The sequence below is a fragment of the Papaver somniferum genome, chromosome 9 (assembly GCF_003573695.1).
Source record: "Papaver somniferum cultivar HN1 chromosome 9, ASM357369v1, whole genome shotgun sequence".
In the NCBI taxonomy this organism is placed as follows: Eukaryota; Viridiplantae; Streptophyta; class Magnoliopsida; order Ranunculales; family Papaveraceae; genus Papaver; species Papaver somniferum.
Genome location: NC_039366.1, coordinates 70,480,035 through 70,501,928, shown reverse-complemented (window position 1 = coordinate 70,501,928; position 21,894 = coordinate 70,480,035). Strand labels below are relative to the sequence as shown.

General features: G+C 37.4%; 3 protein-coding genes and 1 pseudogene across 3 annotated transcripts; 2 read left to right on the top strand and 2 right to left on the bottom strand.

The window, feature by feature from the left end:
* Positions 1–918: 918 nt before the first annotated feature.
* Positions 919–1,871, bottom strand: LOC113312129 ((R,S)-reticuline 7-O-methyltransferase-like). The gene is made up of 2 exons (XM_026560887.1): positions 1,662–1,871; positions 919–1,221 (listed from the first exon to the last, which is right to left on the bottom strand). The coding sequence occupies exons 1-2, from the start codon at positions 1,869–1,871 to the stop codon at positions 919–921; spliced, it is 513 nt and encodes a 170-aa protein (XP_026416672.1).
* Positions 1,872–7,111: 5,240 nt separating this feature from the next.
* On the top strand, positions 7,112–8,334 carry LOC113310177 (annotated as a pseudogene).
* Positions 8,335–8,432: 98 nt separating this feature from the next.
* Positions 8,433–16,314, bottom strand: LOC113310176 ((-)-isopiperitenol/(-)-carveol dehydrogenase, mitochondrial-like). The gene is made up of 2 exons (XM_026558755.1): positions 15,859–16,314; positions 8,433–9,090 (listed from the first exon to the last, which is right to left on the bottom strand). Exons 1-2 carry the CDS (start codon positions 16,097–16,099, stop codon positions 8,528–8,530), a joined length of 804 nt encoding a protein of 267 aa, XP_026414540.1. The 5' UTR covers positions 16,100–16,314; the 3' UTR covers positions 8,433–8,527.
* Positions 16,315–19,067: 2,753 nt separating this feature from the next.
* Positions 19,068–20,288, top strand: LOC113312127. The gene has a single exon (XM_026560885.1). The coding sequence runs from the start codon at positions 19,068–19,070 to the stop codon at positions 20,286–20,288; it is 1,221 nt and encodes a 406-aa protein (XP_026416670.1).
* The last annotated feature ends 1,606 nt before the right edge of the window (positions 20,289–21,894 follow it).

Here is a 21,894-nt window from a genome sequence, read left to right as displayed (position 1 = left end):
CAATAGTAGGTTAAAATCCTATGAGTTGTCGAGAGAGTACAAAAAGTATTCTATCGAAGAAACCAAGAGTACAAGAAGTATTCTACGAAGGGAACCGAAATGTTCTAAAACTACGAATATGGGACCGCAATGTCCTTAAACTACGAAGATGGAACCGAAATGTTCTAAAACTACGAAGAGGACCGAAACGTCCTTAAACTACGAAGATGGGACCGCAATGTCCTTAAAATTGCATTGGGACCGAAACGTCCTTAAACTACGAAGAGGACCGAAACGTCCTAAAACTACAAAAATGGGACCGTAATGTCCTTAAACTTCCGAAAATGGGACCGTAATGTCCTTAAACTATGAAGGGGACCGAAACGTCCTTAAACTACGGTCTGAAGATTTTTTTTCGCAAAAGCGTGGAAAAAAAGAAGAAGAAAGAAGAAAACCGAAGATAAATTTCTTTTGTCCAAGATGGGCATTCGTGATCTACATTCTCCATCTTGAGGGAGGGTATTAGGAAATAATATATGAGAGTCTATATTTAGGAGATATGCACATTAAGTTGTGAGAGTTATATTAGGAAAGTGTTCTATGTTTAGAGTTTGATCTTAGTTATGAAAGTATCTTGAGTGGTCGTTAAGTTTGTGAACAATATAAATAGGCTATTAAGCCATGAGAATTAATACACCAAGAATTATTATCAATGTAGTCTTTCAATGCTTCCGCGTTTATGCTCTCCTCTCTGTTGCTCGATCCTTAACACAATATATATGTTGAAGACCACGCTAAATCAAACTTCTCTTGAACACAGGCAACCAATGAAATTAACACATGACATGTTACACAAATTAAAAAGTGACTTACTGTTAAAGTTCATGAAAGGCACCAGAAATAGCAATGTAAAGGGCCAAAAAGAGTATTACTAGCCCTTCATTCCGGGAAGGCCTCGATGATGGAAGGAAATGCTGGAATTTGAATTATATTGTATTGAGGGAAACCTGCGTTGTTCAGTAACATTTTCCATTCGTCTTCGATTCTTTCTTTGCCACCAGAAGTATGCGCCATCATTAGCAGATCAAATGCTAATTCTGTCTTATCAAATATGCCATCTCCATCTGGTCGCACTACACAATCAACAATTATAACTTTTCCATTCTTCTTTTTTGGTATTGCTTTATGACAATTTCTTAAAATCTTTATGCAATCTTTGTCGCCCCAGTCGTGCATTATCCACTACACCATACATAATTTACAAAGTTATCAGATATTCACATCGTCTCAACTCTTGTCATTCGAAAAGGAAATGTTACCTTTTAAAATCGTTTTATTTTAGCTGATAAAAGCAACTATCGATTTTAGTACACTCTCTGCCCCAAAATAAATGAGCTAATCATTTTTAAATTTTGTCCCATTAGTAATTGACTTTATATCAATTGATAGTCATGTTTATATTTATTACATAGATGTTTTAAAATGTTTTTCAATTATATAAAATTTATGGGTATCCGTAGTATAGTTTGAGAGATAAATCATTTCTAAATTGTACTATTAGCTCAACTAATTTGGGAAGGAGATACTAAATTGTACGACCGAGTTAAATCATAGACAAGTTGATTGTTTTCTTGGTGAACTTGAGAAGTAAATAATCCCTTATGAACCAATAATCTCATTACACTTGTAAGATAATCGGCGTTTAGAGATGATGATGTGTTTGTTTTTAAACTGTCGATGATCTCAGACATTGTGACCGGACGACCATGAGAGTTTATAATATCAGGGATACCAAGTTCAACTGCACATTTCAATGCCATTGAATCTACAAATGCAAACATGTGCTCCCATATTTCAGCTTGCCCTTCCAGTCTTTCTACCGAACTACCCATTTTCGTCTCTGTATATTAGTTTATGTTTGATTTGAAGAATTAAAAAAGAAGTGCGTCCATATATATAGAGGATGGGGCATATTTATTTTCTCTGTTTTCATTCCGGTGAAGGATATGGATCAGGCCAGAGATATTGCTAGGACGGTAAATAACTCCCTATTGTTAGTTCATCTAATTAAGCGCGCACACAATTTTTAGCGGGTTTTACATTCCTAACTCAAAATGTCGACACTATAATAAACAATTTTGCACTAAACAATCATAGTATAGGTTCATAATAATAAAGAAAAAGGAGAAACCTTTTTTTTAAAGTAGTGAATATCTTCGATATGTGCTCACGAAAGATCTCATATTCATAAATCCCATTGAACAAAAGCATAGTTTTCCAAAGTAGTGGTGAACTCGATATAGGTTCACAAAAGATCTCCATATCAATGACAATGACGACTATATCAACTATTTTTATTTTTCTTATGAAGAGTGGAGATTATATATCTTTCCCGGAAAAAATTAAAATGATGACTATACCACAAGTGGTGTGTACCATGATCATTATCATATAGCTAGATGATCACAGTGCGGGTTGTTGATACACCGTGGAGCCATATCGAAACCTATCGACTTGGGTTTCAATTAGTGAACGCCTTTGGTTCTTGAAGAGTTGGTATTTTTCCAAATTCTCCCTTGATTGAAATTCTGATGTCTTCAGTTGTTTACATTTTCTTTTTATGTTTCTTCTTGTACTTTTATGGTCATTATCAAGCCTGATTTTTTTTTTGCTTTTTTCTGAAGCTAAGAGCAACTGCAGTGGTGCGAGTATAACCAAAAACTAAAAAGAAAAAAAAAGACCAAATTTTGGGTTTAGTTTGGTGTTTGACGCTACGGTGGAAAAACTAAATTTGGTCAAGCGTACACTATACGTTCGCCTGGTGTGGGGCGTGGACTATACCAACGTCTGGTGTGGGACGGGGACTTTATGTTTGCCCGGTGTAGGGATATTCAAAAAAAAAAAAAGGTGGGGCGAAGATATTAATCCCGCCCCATACAATTTCAATTAGTTAAGTAGTGGGGCGGAGGTATAAACCACGCCCCACACAAAAGAAAAAAAAGAAAAAAAAATCAGGCGTGCACTATACGTCCGCCTGGTGTGCGACGTGGACTATACGTCCGCCTGGTGGTGGGGCGTGGACTATACCAACGGTCGACTATATTTGGGTTTAGTCTTGGTCCCGGACCAAATATACTCTGGGTTTTAGTCGTCGATCAAAATTTGATCGATAGTACGTTCCACTATGTCTGTTCAAAAGACCAAATATTTGGGTTTAGTCGCCCACTGTGGACGCTCTAAGAACTTTCATTTCTTTCTTAATCTAGCTGAGTTCTTGATTCAATTTCGATCTTTGTTCAAGGTATTTTATTTGTTTGTAATCTCGATGATGGTTAATTTGGTTGTATTAAGGAGAAGGCATATTACTCTTTCAAGCTTTTGGGAGCCGGCTATTGTACTCCCTCCGGTCCTAATTAATAGGTTGGTTTTGTTTTTAGAGAAAATTAAAGAAATTAAGAGAACTAATCATTGAAAGTGGTCCTCATGACACTTGTCAATAAAAGAAGTGAAGTGAAATGGTCTCCATAACACTTGTCAGGAAAAGAAAATAAAGTGAAATGGTCCACATGACACTTCTCATCAAAACAAGTTAAGAGAAAAGTGGTCCCAGAAAACTAAAGTAACATTTTGACTTTTCTAATTAGAAAACCAATCTATTTTTTTGAAACATCTATTTTTAGAAACCAACTTATTATTTAGGAACGGAGGGAGTACGTGGTAAGAGTAGATTATTCACTAATATCCCCACATGTTGCACAATACTTTAATTAGAAATAGCATCATCTACTAGAGTCATTAGTTTGAAGTACCCACATTACAATTTATTAGAAAGAAAACTAAAAAATCAATTAATTTTGAATAATTATTAATAAAAAAATTGATTACAATTATCGTTAATTTAAGAAAATGAGTATGTGAACCAAAATCCAAAATGCCACAAAACGCAAGAAAAAATGCGTAATAACATCGTCTAAATATTTTTATCTTTTACACCATATAGGGTAATTTGAATGATTCAATATCCAATAGTGGAGAGACTTTCGGTGACCTCTAACTATTTCTATGCCATCGATTTTATTTAATAAAATTTATATGTAATACAAAATCATACTGAAAATATGATTTCTGTTTATCTACACCTAGAACTTATAGGGTGAAAGTTTACCTATTGGAGATAAGTTTTAAGATAAAAGATCTTACTTATACCACGTATGAAACCTTCGTAAATAGAGGTCCAAAAATAACCAGCGGGCAGAATATTTTCCGACCTACGATTGGAGATGCTCTAAGATCTTATATTTGCCACATAATTATAAATATAAGACTTCCAAATTACATCTACTGTTAGTTAAACTTATGTATAAACCATAATTATGCTTCAGAAAAGAGTAAAAATGATAGCTAATCCAAGAGCTAAGCAGTGAATTAATGATATCTAATTATTAGCTAAAAAAAAAATTCTTAACAAAATAAATTTTATTACAAACTGAAAAAGATAATATAAGAAGAGGCCCAAGGGCACCAACAAAGTTCTTACACAGAACAAAACAATAATAATTGGAAATTCCAACCTCGTAAGAAAATTTAGCCAACACTAATCTAACTAGATGATAACTGAAACACGATATTGGATTCTCATTAGTTTTGTCCCCACCAAAATCTAATATGGACAGTTCAAGTGAGAGTATTAAAAAATACAGTAAAACTTCTTTAAAATAATAGTTTTGGGACTGAGAAATATTATTATTTTAGAGAGATTATTATTTTAGCGAGAAGAAATTTAACCTGTGCAAGCCTAATTGGGACCAAATTTTTTTATTATTTTAGAGAGATTATTATTTTAAGAAAGTTTTATTGTAGAGTTCTCTCGTTCATTGATTCTTTCCCACATAATTAATAACAAACACAAATTTACACCATACTTGCACAATATAGTTCTATCAGACAAAAATCGAATGGTAAAGCCGTAGATCCATCCTAAATAGAAACATTTAATTTTCCGATTACCAAATTTCTGAACTTCAAAATTCTAGTCGAAAAGCTATGTCCAACAACACAATTACGAGAATTAGGAAATATTTTCCACTGGCGACCTCCAACAAAGTCGAAGAAATATCAAGGTATTCAATCTTTTCCACTGCTGACCTCCAACAAAGTCGAAGAAACGTCATCAACTACGGTAAATCCGAACAAATTAGCTTGTAACTGCTGTCGTCTATGTTTTTGCTTTTGTTTTAGGCTCACTGTATTATGATTTTCTTCGTATTGTAATTGTTTATTAAGGAAAAGATAGTCATCATCAAGTTCATCTACAATTGTTACCGCATCTCCAATGCCGAGTCAGCCCGATTCGTTCCTATACAAACACGTAATGAACGATCCAGATTACCACTATTACTTGAGACACTTTGGATACTATGTGAGACCATTTGGTTATTTTTTGGCTACTATTACTACTAGTTAGGTCATTGTTACCTTGATTAAATTAGGCACTTTAAACTTAAAAAACTCAAGTTCATGTAATATAGATGTTCTGATGAACATTGGTTTGGATTCTATCCATTCATTTCCTTGTTTGCAAAAATCAGTTTTTCCCTAATTGTTTGGTCCTCTCCTATGCGAGAGAAGGTCTTCTGAAACTGTTTTTAGACTTGTATGGATATATTTGTTAGGAAAGAATTGGTGGAGATACTACAACATGTATGAATGCAGCGTGATCTTGAATAATCTATGTGAGGTTTCCGATTTCCTAAGTCGGTTTTTTATGTAATGTATCGAGGTTAGTTTCTTTTTGAGAATTAGGAAATATAGAATTTTTATTACCACATAATTTTTAGTAAATAAATCTCTTCCATGTAGCATACTTCATAGCAGACCCATGCCTTGATGTTTATCTTGAAGTAGAGCATCATGTACTAGCATTAATATTTGGAAAATTTAAAAAATGGTCATACTATTAGTACCCGATTCACAAAACCACCCTACTGATATAGACTATTATTAAAATGGTCATAATTATGTCCGATAGATAGTTAAGTAGTTAGTCACAGTTAAATATCTTAATGGAATTACCTATTTATCTTTCTATACATAATTTTAAATTTTGCCTTCATTATAGTTGTTTTGACGGTGGTGCTATTTGTCGGTAGTTTTGTCGTCGCTTACATACCGTTACATCGTATTCAAGATCGTTAAATCGTATTCAGGATCGTTACACCGTATTCAAGATCGTTACACCACATTCACCGAAGGAATCACCGCATCCCCTCTGGGATTTAGTGAAAATTCTTAATGGTGGGTCTGTTTGCAGAATTCACTGTTTCCAGGAATTTATAATTCCATGGGATTACAAATTCTAGGATTCATGTAAATCCCTTGTGCGTTTGGTAACTTAATTAAAATTCCTAGGATTTATAGAGTTTTCTTGTTTTGAAGTCTTTGTATCATTTGGCATTACCCTCAAATCTTAAAATTGCATATATATGGGATTTAAAGTTTTAAAAAAGTGGGTCCATAAATCCCTTGTTAAGTTTCCGAGCAAATCTTACGGGGTAGGGGTGGGACTCCATATGGAGGATTTGCTGGAACACAAAATTGGTTAAAAAGACCAAAATCAACAATTCCTGGGTGAAAAGGACATTTAGATTTTGATACTGTTTAAATGGACAAAAATGTAAAAATAGCCAGGATATAAACAGTTTCATCCTACCCATTTTCAAATACTTTTTGTTATTTTTAAGTTACATCAGGATGCATCCAGTTTCATCCTTGTTATTTTTTAAGTTTAAGTCAAGATGAATCCAGTTTCATCCTTACCATTTTTTTAGTGTCCATTTCACTCATAATAATTTTTACATAAAATTGGTTAAAAAGACCAAAATCAACATTTTCTGGGTGAAAAGGACATTTAGATTTTGATACTGTTTAAATGGACAAAAATGTAAAAATAGCAAGGATGTAAACGGTTTCATCCTACCAATTTTCAAATATTTTTTTTATTTTTAATTTACATCAGGATGCATCCAGTTTCATCCTTGCTATTTTTTAAGTTTTAAGTCAGGATGCATCCAATCTCATCCTTGCTATTTTTTGGTGTCCATTTCACCCATACTAATTTTTACTCGTCCATTTGAACCGTATTTTAAAAATATTTGAACAAATGACCCATTCTCGGATTTTTACTTCACTGTTTCATCAAAAAAGCAATGAAGTTTTATACGATTTGACCCCAACATCAAAATGGTTACTAAGAGATCCTAAATTTAACATGTCACCAATGATTTTACTTCAACTTCATCCCGAGTTTTTGAAACCATGGCAATATTTGGGAAATTGTGTCAAGGAGAGTGGTCTTGCTTTCGAGAAAGCTCATGGATGTGATAGTATTTGGGATTTGGCTTTAGCTAATCCACAAGTTAATAAACTTTTTAATGATGGAATGTAATCCACGGCCAAGATAGTAGTCAACTTGATGCTGCTCAAATATAAAGATGGATTCAGTAGTATAAGGTCGCTTGTTGATGTTGGTGGGGGCACGGGGGCGATGATAGCTGAGATCGTTGAGGCTAATCCACACATACAAGGTATCAACTTTGATCTGCCTCATGTGTTAGCTACTGCACCTGAACACCCAGGAGTCACCCATGTTACGGGTGATATGTTTCTTGATATTCCTGAAGCTGATGCTGTCATACTCAAGGTATTATTTATTTATTTTTGGAATCAGCAGCTCTAGCTACTCGTTTTGCGCTTAATTTGCACCACAGGAGGATGAGGTAGTCGCCTTTTCATTTATTTTAGATAATGTATGTATATTTTTTTTATGTAAAATGGTGTACAATGTAAAACATTGTCTTAAAAAAACAAATTGTAAATACTTTCATTTAACAACATATGTGAACTGGTGTATGCATGTTGCCCCACTGCATGACTGGAGCGACGAAAACTGCTTAAAGATCTTGAGAAACTGTTATAAGGCAATATCCAAGACAAAGAATGGGAAAGTTAATATTGTTGATTGTGTGCTGCAACCAGACGGAAATGACTTATTTGATAAAACAGGATTAGCATTTGATCTACTTATGATGGTGGATACCGGTGGAAAAGAAAGAACTGAAGCAGAATGGAAGATTTTATTGAACAGCACAGGTTTCACTCGCTATAATATAATTCAAATTTCCACATTCCCTTCCATCATTGAAGCCTTTCCAGAATGACGCTGAGAGGTTAATGCTCTTTAAGTAAATTACAAATTTACTACAGTGCATTTCATATCCGTTGTATGCGTAGCGTGCGGTTTATATGTATGTTAGGTTAAGTTTGGTTTAGTTTTAAACCAACTTGTAATAATGTCTCCGGCGTGGATTTTATTTGTTGCCTTTGTGGAAGACATGATTGTGCGCTTTTATGCATAAATACTGGAAATAAAGAAAAAAACTTGCACCACAAACATCTGCAACACCACAAAGATAAGATAAGATAGAGATAGAAAATTATTAGGTCTTCAGAAATCCATAACACAAGTTACAGATGGATGGACATGGACAGATTATCCAAGAAGAGAGCCACCATCAACCATCAAATTATGGCCAGTAATGAAGGCAGAATCATCAGAAGCCAAGAACAACACATCTGCAGCCACATGATTCACTTTTAAAACTAACCCAGCGCCTCCTAGGACAGTGGAACTCATGAACATCTTCTCGATGCCCTCTGCATCAGTACCATAGGTTTTGCATGGCATCGCAGTTCCTACAGCTGATGGAGATACAGAATTCACTCGGATACCGTATTTGCCGAGTTGTTGACTAGCCGATCTCATCAACCCCAAAACTGCATGCTTAGATATAGTGTAATCCAAGTATCCATCAAGCGCCGATGTTGCTGCAGTGCTTTCCGTACAAACTATACTACCTTTCACCCCACCATCAACCATGGCCTTCGCAGCATGTTTCACGCAAGCAAGCATCCCACGGGTGTTGATGTCCATGAGACGATCATAATCAGCCAAATCTATATCAAGGATTGTTTGCTGACACCCGTTAGCAATACCAGCGTTGCTAAACATGATATCTACTCGGCCGTAGCTTTTCACAGTGGAATCCACCATCGATTTGACTTGTAGTTATTGAAACCCTAGTTAGAACCCATCCCACCCACCACCACCACCACCACCACCACCACCACCACCACCACCACCTCTACCGTCACCAATCCTCCCTCCTCCACCCATCCCCTCCTCTAATCTCTGCAAACATGCCTCCCCCCTCCCACCAACCAATCTCCTCCTCACCTATCCCCTCTCCCCCACCTATTCCTTTTCAAATAGATCGAAAATCGTTTACTTTAAAACTAAAGATAGTCGGTGGATTGAAAAGAAATGTATCATCCCAGATTATACTATCAGAGAAGGGTCCAAAGTCTGAAGCTTATGGGGCCATTACGATGAACCTTGCGACCAAAATGGAAACTGCTTTAGTGGAAGCGATCAAAGATGGTGAATCTGGTGATGGTCACTGGCACTTCTCAGATCATCCTGCATGGTTAACAATTCAAAAAGCCTCAAACGAAAAAGGATCATTCCTACGTCTTACGCTTTCACGTTTGGATGGTAAAGGTACACTTCGCTCTTTCTTCATTCCTGCAGGTGAATACTGTTCTGGATGGTCAGTAATGGCGTCAGCTCTACACTCTCTCCTACACCCTACATCAATTCACCAATCCAAATCTTTAAACCCACCCATACCACCACCGCCACAACCAAAACCCACAACCACATGTACCCCAAATCATATCAAATCAAAACCATCTCAAACCCCTCCTTATCCCCCATCACATCCCACTCCAATAGCAATATCATCCTCACTGCCATGTGATATGGTGTCAATTTCAAGTAAAATTCAAGTTATTGAAAACCCAAGCTCTTCACTCATACATCCAGGTTCTTTTATGCAGCTTCAAGATAAACTGGAAGATCACCTAGAGTCGATTGAAGTTTGGAAAAAAGGATTGGTTTGCACTGCAGCAAGTCCTATTTTTTATTGGAAAGGTATTGGTTTGGAGATTATGGAGATCGTGCAGACATCTGCGCCATTTGACATAATGCCTATTGATAACCTTAGAGCTATTATACTTTTTGAGGACCAACAAATCAAAACATTCTTCTCACAATCATCATCTATTGCTCTTGAAAATAACTTTCTCACATTATCCCCATGGCAACCATCCTCTTTAACTCCCCATAATCATAACCGAGAATCATTCTTCAACATAGGTTTTCATGGTTTACCATTGCATTTATGGTCCTCCACCATCATTACTGCTCTTGCTAATAAATGTGGTGATTTAGTGGAAATTGAGAAATCAACCTTAACTCTATCAGAAATCTCAGCCGCAAGAGTTAAGATCAGAAACTTGAAAGGAATAAATGCAATTCCTAGATGGCTGAATCTTGAAACGGCAGTGGGCTTTGCCGGAATTTTAGTTCAGATTGAAGACGTGGTGCCCAGGGATTTGTTCTGGAAGTGGCCGTCGATTACAGTCGATCCAATCCAAGTGATGAAGGACAAAACAGAAAATCCAAAAGTAAATAAAAGAAGAAAAACGGACCAAGCGCCAACTTTGACTCATCTTAGCAAGTCAATTTCCTCATCAAAAAAGTCTGCAGAGCACATGGTTGCATTTAAGACACCGTTAATGAGTCTGCAAAAAGGTATCTTTGTTCCTAAGACAAACAGAAAATCTCGATTATCAAGGAAAGAAAAGAGAGCTAAGCATGCAATGGACTGGTCACCATATCCGACTAGTAACGTCTCTCTGCAGAAAGTGTCCAGCGCACATGCTCAGTCTCAATCAAAATTCAATGCATTAAATGTGTGTTCTGATCTCTCCTCAAGCACGAGAGTGAAAGGATCTTTTAAAATTACAGTTTATGATTCGGATCTAGATGATTCGGACCTCCCAAATCCACCGTGGTTCACATCCCCACCATGGGACATAATCAATGCAGTTTCATCTCCATTTTACTACCCAACACATTTCAATGGGCCTGGTCCACTCCATCAACCCATTTCTATCCATCTCTCTGAACCCCCAACCCCATCTGATAATTCTAACTTGATTTCTCCTCCATCTTCTTCGATAATTAGTTCTCCTTCGGCTGCGAAACCTGATCAACTTACCAATAATAATCACCCATTTGTCCCCGATCAACATCTTAACACCTCCGACCTTATCACACCCATCTCAATAATACTTATGATATTGTGCAAGAACAATCTGTTGCAACAAATATTCCATCTACCCAAACTACTCTATCTATCACCCCTTCACCATCAGCTATGTCCATCACTTATGGGGTAGTGGCCCCAAATTGTGTTGTTTGCTCATCATCCTCGGATGGCATTCTTGGTCCTTGTCCTGCTCCATTATGGCTCATTTCTCTTGTTCCCTATCCAGGTAATGGTGTACAATTATCGTCAAATTGGATAAACCTGGAGGTTATGCGCCTCCTCTCTCTCGGGTCAAGCATCGGTATTGGTTTTGATGCCACACCTAACACCTCAAAGTCAATTTTGCATGCTCTTATTGCAAGAGATGGTCCCATAGACAAATTTAACTCACCTTTTATCTTCCCACCTCTAAATACCCATTCGGATACAAATTTTGCTTTATCTCGTTTTGATTCAATTGACCCCAACAACGAGGTTCTCTATGAACTACCCATTGCATCTTTCAATCCCAATCTACCATCGGAAAGTATTGAAGACATCTTACCAGATATTTCGAACATTCTCTCTAACCCCGTCCACAATAATCCAGTTTCTCCATCTACAGAATCCCCCCCCTTATCCCAAGCCTCAATACCCGGTTTGAACCCTCAAGGTGTTTACACAAAAGCCTCAACCAGTTTAGATCCCCTTGAATCATCTCAATCTCCTCCTTTTATCTCTGATTCCCTTGATCCCTCTTCTTCCCCCGTATCCCCTAATACACAAGCAAATATCCAGCCTTTGATACCCAAAAAGTTACAAAGAGAAATTCGAAGATTGGACATCAGTGTTCCTCCACAGTCGTCTCCGGAAGGCGCCAAGTCTGCAAGGAAAAGGGCTCAAAAGAGTTTCAAATGAGTGGTACATTCATGTCCTGGAATGTAAGGGGCCTGTGCTCCCCCTCCAAAAGAGCGGCAGTCAAGCAGTTGCTACAACTCCATAAGCCAACCATCGTAATTTTGCAAGAAACAAAAATGCCAACATGCACAAACTCAGACATTGTTGACATATGTGGTTCAAGATCGATGGGATGGACTTTTCAACCGTCCATTGGTGCCTCTGGTGGCATAATCATAATATGGAATCCCAATATAATTGAAGTTCTATTATCATTAGAAGGTGCTTACTCTATATCAGTTGAATGTAGATTTATTTCCACTGACTTTCGTTGGCTTCTCACAGGTGTGTATGGTCCTAATAACCTCTTTGAAAGAAAACTTTTTTGGAGGGAACTGTACTATATCAGAGGCCTTTGGGAAATTCCTTGAGTGATTGGTGGTGATTTCAACGTCATTAGAAGAATTGAAGACAAGAATAATCTCGGTAGAACAACTCGGAGCATGAGAAAATTCTCTCAATTCATTTCCACCCATGCTCTGATAGATCCCCCACTTATTGGATCCAGATACACATGGTCGAATGGTCGAGCATCTCCGGTCCTAACCAGAATCGATAGGTGGCTATTCTCAACAGATTTTGAGACTAAATTCCCATTCATTACACAATTGGCAAAGACAAGACCAACATCCGATCACATCCCGATAGTGTTGGACTTGGCTGATCCATCATGGGTCCATCTCCTTTTAGGATTGAATTGATGTGGTTCGAGCATCCTTCTTTTATGACAAGCCTCTCTGAATGGTGGTCGTCTTTTACCTTCACTGGATCTCCAAGCACAGTATTCTGGAACAAGCTTCAATCTCTCAAACACAAGATAAAAGAGTGGAATAAAAAGGTGTTTGGTCTTCTTGATCCCAAGATACAAGTATGTCTACACACCATTGATGTTCTAGACGGCATTGAAGCAAATTTGGGTTCTCTATCACCAACTCAATTCATTAATCGTGCTCAGGCTAAACTAGACTTCGAAAATATGTCGGTTCAGAAAGATATTTCCATGAAACAAAAGGCGCGAAATGAATGGTTGAGAGATGGCGATCGCAACACTACTTTCTTCCACAAGGTGGCATCTGATAGGAGAAGGTCAAATAGGATCAAGCAATTGTTCATCGATGGCAATATCGTAACGGAAAAAGATATCATTGTCGACCACATCACTGGATTTTATTCTAATTTATTCTCGGAAGAATTCCCCCACAGACCCAATATCGGAGACATCAATCTACCACATATCTCTGAAGATCAAGCTGATGCATTAGACGCAATGATCACCGAGGAGGAAATACTGACTGCTCTCAAAAGCTTAGCAAATGATAAAGCTCCAGGTCCCGATGGATATCCCATAGCATTTTTTCAGAAATGTTGGCCTATTCTCAAGTGTGACTTCATGGCTATGGTTCAAGAATTTTCAACTACGAGTTTCATGGATACAAGACACAACTCAACATTTATTACCTTAATTCCAAAGAAGCATCATGTGGAGACTGTCAAGGACTACAGACCAATAAGCCTTCTCACAAGTGCATACAAGATCATTTCCAAAGCTTTGTCATCACGTCTCCAACCTCTAATGACAAGTTTAGTTGATCCAAGCCAAACGGGTTTCATCTCTGAAATACAAATCATTGACGGTATTCTAATTGCCAATGAAATTGTGGACTCAAGATTAAAAGACAAGTCTCCCGGTCTGATATGTAAAGTGGATTTAGAGAAAGCCTTCGACAGAGTGAGCTGGTCCTTTTTAGAGGATGTATTACGGAAAATGGGCTTCAAAGCGAAATGGTTGAGTTGGCTTAGATTCTGCTACGGCTCCCCAACTTTCTCAATTCTTCTAAATGGATCTCCTTTTGGTAACTTCTTTACCTGTCGGAGACCCGCTATCTCCTTTACTCTTTGTGCTTGTCATGGAAGGTCTGTCTAAAATTATTGATAAGGCTGTGGAGTCTGGTTTGTGCTCTGGATTCACAGTGAAGCAGGGGACCCCATCTATATCACACCTTCACTATGCAGATGACTCAGTTTTTTTCATCAATCCTGATTGGGAAGAACTGCATAACCTCATGAGTATTCTCAAATGCATCGAGGCAGTGTCTGGCCTGAGGGTGAATCCATCTAAGACAAAATTAATCCAAGTGGGAATGGTTCCAGAACTTGAAGACTGGGCTGCAAGACTTGGTTGCTTAACAGAGAAGATCCCTTTTTCATACCTAGGTATGCCACTTGGAACAAAATCCAGAACAAAATCACTTTGGGATCCTGCTGTGGAGAATTTTGAACACAGATTACCTTATTGGATGAAAGGCTTTCTCACTAGAGCTGGGAGAGTAGCCCTTGTAAAGTCTGTTCTGTCCAATCTTCTTGTGTATTACTTCTCAGTATTCCAAGCTCCCATATCAGTCATCAAGTCACTAGAGAAAATTATGCGGAATTTCATTTGGGATAGCGGTGGATCCAAAAAAACGCATTTGGTCAAATGGGAGGTGATGATGAAACCAATTAAACTTGGTGGGATAGGTATCAAGAATCTAAGATTAATGAATCAAGTTCTTCTCTCAAAATGGGGTTGGAGATTTGGTAATGAACGTAACACTCTATGGCACAACATCATTTGGAACAAATATGATGGACCTCAGTCCATCTGGGCTCCTCAAATTCCGTCAACTCCTTATGGTTGTTCTGTATGGAAGCATATCGCAACTCAGGCTCAATTGGTGGTATCCCTCTCACATCTTTCAATCGGCGACGGTGCAACAATAGCTTTTTGGCTCGACAAATGGAACATAGAAGGCAATTTAAAGGAAATGTTTCCTGCTCTCTTCAAATTAGCAGGCCTCAAACAAGGTACAATCCGCGAGCACATTTCAAGCGACAACCGTTGTTGGTCCTTCCACTTTAAAAGAGCTCTCAAAGAACCTGAAGTTGCCCAACTTATGTCCTTATTGGTGCTCATTGGTGATACTCCCCCAACTTTGACAAACCATCCTGACTCCCGCACTTGGTCTCTCTCAAGCTCAGGTACATTCTCAGCCAAATCTACCTACAAGTTCCTCACAGATATCACTCACGACCCATCAACAGCACAGACCTCTCCTTTTCCCCACAAGACCATATGGAACCCTCATGTTCCCCCAAAGGTCTGTTTGTTCTTCTGGACTGCTGCACTTGATAAGATTTCCACTCAAGATGCTCTGCAACGAAGAAGTCTCCATCTCGCAAGTCGTTGCCCACTTTGCTTGTCCGAATGCGAATCGTCGCAACACTTGCTTCTGAGTTGCAAGTTCTCTAGACAAGTATGGTCATTAATCTTTCCTAACCACCTCCCTTGGAACCCACCCTCGTCAGTTCTACATTTGGCACAAAGTTGGTCTGCCAATGGCATAAATGGTCCGGCAAAGAAAATGTGGGATTTGGTTCCAGCTGCAGTTTTGTGGGCAATTTGGAATGAGCGGAATAGAAGAATTTTTGAGCAAAAATCTCTCTCTCACTTCCAAGTAAGTGTAGAGGTCAAAACATCCCTTTTGACTTGGAGTTGTGCCTTTAAAAGAGATTTTAAATTTAGGCTAGACTTCTGCATCTTCTCGTGGGATAACATGTTCTACTGAGATAAAACTTTCATTGTTTACTTTTTTCTTTAGTTTTTACCGTTATATCTGCTTGCTGTAATTTTTTCTTCTCCTTTCAATAAAATTCTCATTTCTCGATCAAAAAAATTTGACTTGTAGTTCATCGGAAACATCGCAGTGGATGTAGGAACAAATTTGTGAACCAATGGACGTTGCTACCGCGTGACCTTTTTGGTCTTGGATATCTGCAATGACAATCATACTTGGGTTATGATTGGCGAATAGCCTTGCGGTTGCCTCTCCAATACCGCTGGCTCCGCCGGTGATGATAACCACTTTTCCTTCCAGCTTCTTCTTCTCATTTTGAACAACTATAGCTTCTGCCATTTTTTTTTCCGTCTTCTGGCGTTGCCTGTAAATCCAATTAGGCGATGTATTTATGAACTATAGCGGCTTTAAGGCATACCGTAACTGCCTCTTTGTTGCGTTGATCGCTGTGTTTTAACTAGGTCGAGTCAAAAATACATCTTTGAAGCACGAAAGTACACCACATATTTTTCTACCTTTATTATGTTCTATGGTGTTATCCTTGTGGAATGATTTTTTGAGGCTGCTAAAATTAATTGTTGCTTTAGTTATTAAGAGCAATCCGGTCACAAATGTTGCCACTAAAATTAAAAATTTTGCACTAAGCAATTGAGCTACAGGTTCATATTAAAAAAATAGAATAAAAAATAAAACCTGAAGTAGTGAAAATCTTCAAGATGGGCTCATGAAAGATCTCATACGCAATGAAAGCGCATTCGTAACAACTTTGGTCACTAATGTTGTTAACACTAAACAATTGAATTCTAGTTTCATAATCTAGAAAAAGGAAAACCCTTTCCAAAAGCAGTGAAAATCTTTGATATGGGCTCACCAAAGATCTTATATGCAATGAAAGCTAATCCATTCACCACATCGAGCAAACAAACATAAAAAATAATAATAAAAAAAACTTTTCCAAATTAGTGAAAATGCTCCATATGGGATAACAAAAGATCTTCGTAATCAATGACGACTAGATATCTTTTTTTATCACCCGGGTAAATTTAAAAAATAATGACTCTGCCATCGGTCCTCGCTCATCATCATAAACAGCTAGAGTGATGATCACAAATTAAGTGTTGGCGAGGGGGACATGCACGTTGGCAGGGCCGGCCCTGAGGCAAGGTTGACTTTGGGGCAGCAGCGAAAGGGGCAGCAAAAATAGGATTTTATCTAGGGGGTTTGTGATAAAAAAAATGAAAATGAAGGTTTAGAACATGAGTACAGAAAGTAAAAAGGATGTATAGGAAGAGAAGTAGGGGGGCATATTATGAATAAGGACTTACTCTAAAGGCTTATTGCTCAATATATAATAAATATCATATATTACAGAGATTTTTTTCTCTCGATTTTTCTATCAAAATCTCGTCTTCTTCCTTATTTCCTTCCTTACTCCTCTGGCTCTTCGGCTCTTCCACTTGAGCCATTGTTGCGACACCACCATCTCCACGGTAAGTAGAATCAAAACCCCAATTCAATCATGAAGCATAAGATAGATTGACATTTATATATTATAATTGATTTGCATCTAATCTTTGGTTTTCAGTTAGTATAACTTAAGTGCATTTTTAGGGCAAAAAGTTTTAAACCCCCAATTCAATCATAAGAATAGATTATCATGTATGTTCTATGATTGATTTTAAATGTTATCTTTTGATTCTCAGTTAACATTACTTAATTGTATATTTTAGGGCAAATTTTTTCTAATTGAACCCCCAATTTTTAGTGAATTTTTTTGTTTGTTGTTCTTGTTTGTTGAGCATTTTTCTTTGTTGAATCAATGGCAGGTATGCCTCTGAAAAGAAAACAATCATCTGGATGTCAAAATAGGAAGAACCAAAAAAAGAGATTGGCATCTACTAAATCTCTTGCAGGTTCTTTTGATAAGTTTTTGATTAGGAATCAACCAATAGTTGGGAACGCCACTAACGAAGATGATGCCACAGCTGATAAGGGTATGAATGAGGGGAATGAGAACGATGGTATTGTTGATAATGGCATGAATGAGGGGAATGTAAGTGATGGGGCTGCTGATAATGGGATTGAGGAGGATAATGTGAATGTTGGTGTTGCTAATAATGGTGTTAATGAGGGGATTAATGGGAATGTGAATGTTGTTGTTGCTGATAATGGTGTTAATGACAATGAGAATTATGGAAGTGCTGCTAACGGTATGAATGATGGTGTCTATGAGGTGAATAATGAGAATAAAGGTGCTGATGGTGATAATAGAGATAGAAATGAGGATGATGCAAACACAACAGCAGAAAATAATGAATTTGGAAATTGTGGTGATAAGTTAACAGATAGAGACATGCTTGATCCAGGTAATTGGGAAACAATTGATAAAAAACTTGTTGATTTTTTGGTAGAAAAGGGTCCGGTAAGAGTTGACAATATCATATTCCCTAGAGATGACAAGAACGATTGTTTCTCTAGCTATCATTACTTTCGGAAATTGAGCAATTTTGAGAAACAAGATAGAAGATGGTTAGTGTATTCGAAAACTTTGGACAAGGTATTCTGTTTTTGTTGTAAAATGTTCATGAAAAGGGAAAGTAATTATCAGTTGTACAGTACTGGGTTTAATGATTGGAATAACCTAAGTGGAAGACTCGCAAGTCATGAAAACTGTGGAGTGCATCATCGTTGTATGTATGATTGGCTTGAGTTGGAATTAAGATTGAGAAAGGAAAAAACTATCGACAAAAGAATACAAGAACAGATCAACAAAGAGAGAAAACATTATAAAGAAGTATTGGAGAGGATGAAGGATGGAGTGTTGTTTCTAGCGAAGAATGGTTTAGCATTTCGTGGCGATAATGAGAAAGTTTATACAAAAAACAATGGTAACTTCTTAAGCTTCATAGAGACACTTGGAAAATATGATCCCGTGTTAAAGTATCATCTGGAGAGCATTGAAAAGAATGAAATGCGTACTCATTATCTCAGCCACAAGATTCAAAACGAACTGATTTCAATGCTTGCCGATGCAACGAGAAAGCTTATTGTCAAGAAAATCCACGAAGCCAAATACTTTTCAGTTATTCTTTATTGTACTCCTGATGTTTCTCGCAGGGAACAAATGTCAATTATCATCCGATGCGTAGATGTTTCAACAACAAGAATCAAAGAGTATTATCTTGGGTTTTTGCGAGTGGAAGATAAAACAGGAGAAGGTTTATTTTTTGAACTTGAAGATGCATTAATCAATCTTGGGTTAAACATTGATGATATAAGAGGACAAGGGTATGAAAATTGAGCAAACATGAAAGGAAAACATAAAGGTGTGCAGGAAAGATTACTCGAGATCAATCCAAGAGCTTTCTACACACCATGTGCTTGTCATAGTCTTAATCTCATACTTTCAGATATGGCCAAGTCTTGTCCTAAAGCAAGTTCTTTTTTTGGATCCATACAACGTATTTATACACTTTTTTCAGCTTCAACCAACCGGTGGGATGTATTTAAAGAGGAGATTGGAAAGAAGGGATGGACACTTAAACCGTTTTCAGATACACGGTGGGAAAGCCGTGTCGCAAGTGTCAAAGCAATAAGATACCAAGCTCCAAAAATTCTAAATGCTTTAGAGAGATTGCGAGATTCATCCCCTATCTCTCAAGAAGTCAGCACTGCCGACAACTTAGTAAGTTTGGACTTGCATAATTTTGAATTTTATCTTAGCTTGACTATCTGGTATAGACTTCTGTTTGCTGTTAATACTGTGAGTAAGTCATTGCAATCTAAAGATATGGACATCGGTGTTGCTATACAACAAATGAAAGGCCTTATTGAGTTTTTTAAAGACTTTAGAGTAAATGGGTTTCAAAAGGCAATGGATGAAGCTAAGGAGATTTCAAGAGCGATGGGAACTGAACCTATATTTCGTGAAGTTCGTAACACCCGTACTACCGAACCAACATCAGGTGAGGATTTTTTTAGAAAAAATTACTTCTTATATATAGTAGATAGTGCTATGTCTTCATTCCGAACCAGATTTGAACAATTTCAAATGTACGAAGAAATATTTGGGTTTTTGTATTACTTGAAAAAGTTGAAATATATGAGTGAGGATGAATTGATGAGTGCATGTGTTGCATTTGAAGCTTATTTGAAGCATGGTGGATCTAGTGATATTGATGGCAGGGAATTATGTATGAAACTAATCGTCATGCGAATTGTACTACCTAGTTCGTGTAGTAAGCCAATCGATGTCTTACAATTTTTACTAAGAATGGGTGGTTGTTACCCTAATGCATGGATTGCTTATAGGATATTGCTTACGATTCCAGTCACAGTCGCCTCCGCGGAAAGAAGTTTTTCTAAGCTAAAGTTGATTTTCTCGTATCTTCGATCAACTATGTCGCAGGAAAGACTAGTAGGATTATCTATGTTAGCAATTGAAAATGACATGGCTATGCAAGTTGATTTTAAAATTGTACTTTCTGATTTCGCATCCAGGAATGTAAGAAGGGTCATTTTCGAATAGATGGTAATCTGTGTTATTATTCGAATCGAATGAACTTTTATTATTATTGTTTTTTTGAATATATGTTCTGTTGAGATATTTGACAAGCTTGTGGAAACATTTGGGAACTTAATATATGTATTTATAGGCTTAAATATGACAAAAAATGAGGCTAACATAGTTTGTACACCACCTTATGCTCCTGACTGTAGTTTGCTGGGGGGCAACATTTTTTGGGTAAGCTTTGGGGCAGCAAAATGCCAGGGCCGGCCCTGCACGTTGGTGATTGGCAAATTTTTTCCTCTTTGTAAGTACTAATTGCAGGTCGTTTCTGCATGGGTACGATTGCAAGTTGCCCCTTGGGTGCTGTCGATCGTCGTTGTTTCCGGCAGTTAAACTCGTCTTTTTCTAGTGTCATCCGTACGAATGATGCAGTAATAATAAGAAAAGTTCACCCTCGTATACGAATTTTTAGGACTCTGAAGAGTATCCCGCACAATCACACACCTTAAAAGGTTTAACATGCGACAAATGAATCTACGCAGTGTTTGAATATCCCGATCAACCACACACCTTAAAAATGTGCTCAAAATTTTTCATTCATCGAATCTAGTAAAAACCAAAAACAACATCACGTGAAAATCCGAACGATGCATGTACCCTGGTCTTCTTACTTTTGTCCCCCATTAAAACCACAGGCTGCCAGTTTACCACCACTTTTCTTATCAAATTAAAGAAGCTTTGCCGTTGAAATATATCATCATTTCTCATCGACAGCTTGTTTATCATCTATTCATCGATAATGCATGCTATCCAATATCTGTATCACCAATTAGATATACTGTTTACTGAGTTAAGAGCATTCACCTTCTCCATAATCATCCTCAAGTTAATTGTCCACCCTAAGTGGATTACAGGCTCGCACAATAATTAATCCACGATGAATGACTTTGGACAGAATATAGGATCGATTCAACTGGGTACGTACCCTAGCTTCGTGTAGTCGATTGCAGTGGAAATTGTTTTTGGCTACAAGTAATCCTAAGTAACCAAATGTAGTACAGCTGACACAGTTTTATTAATATGTATAATTATTCTTGGTTAATTATCATGCACGTAAGTATATTTTAAAACACCCAAGTTGGCGCGTCCTTTTCTTGTACGTTAATGGTCATTGCCAAGTTTGAGCGTTCCTCTCTTTCATAAAAACTTGCTACAGATTCGATCTTTGTCATGATGATGGTTAATTTAGTTGTAATTAAAAGAACCTAAAACGAAGGCTCTGGTTACTCTTTCAAATTTAAAGAGCCAATTCCACTATAGTAGTAGGAGTATGTTATTATTCTTTAATATTCGCGCACGCATTGCCATTATTATTAGTAACTACGTAGCTGCCATGACTCGATAATTTTAACGCATCCCAGATGAATATGCATTACACAAAAATGCACGACGAAGTCGGAAGTAAGTCTAATCAAACCATTACGTATGCATGTACGAGGAAGTAAGTCCAATCAAACAGTGAACGGCGAGGGCCTAACATATAGTCATATACCGCTCACTCCTTAATTTATATAAAGGCATCCATTTCTCTTTAATTCCTTCATCAAACATAAACACACTTCAC

Excerpts from the sequence above, each read along its gene's own strand:
- LOC113312129 (XM_026560887.1), bottom strand. The coding sequence starts at position 1,871 with ATGGGTAGTTCGGTAGAAAGACTGGAAGGGCAAGCTGAAATATGGGAG. Across the intron at positions 1,222-1,661 it reads ACGCCGATTATCTTACAAGT|TGGATAATGCACGACTGGGG; the intron begins GTAATGAGATTA and ends TGTATGGTGTAG.
- LOC113312127 (XM_026560885.1), top strand. The coding sequence starts at position 19,068 with ATGAAAGGAAAACATAAAGGTGTGCAGGAAAGATTACTCGAGATCAAT.
- LOC113310176 (XM_026558755.1), bottom strand. The coding sequence starts at position 16,099 with ATGGCAGAAGCTATAGTTGTTCAAAATGAGAAGAAGAAGCTGGAAGGA. Across the intron at positions 9,091-15,858 it reads CGATGAACTACAAGTCAAAT|CGATGGTGGATTCCACTGTG; the intron begins TTTTTTGATCGA and ends TACAAGTCAAAT.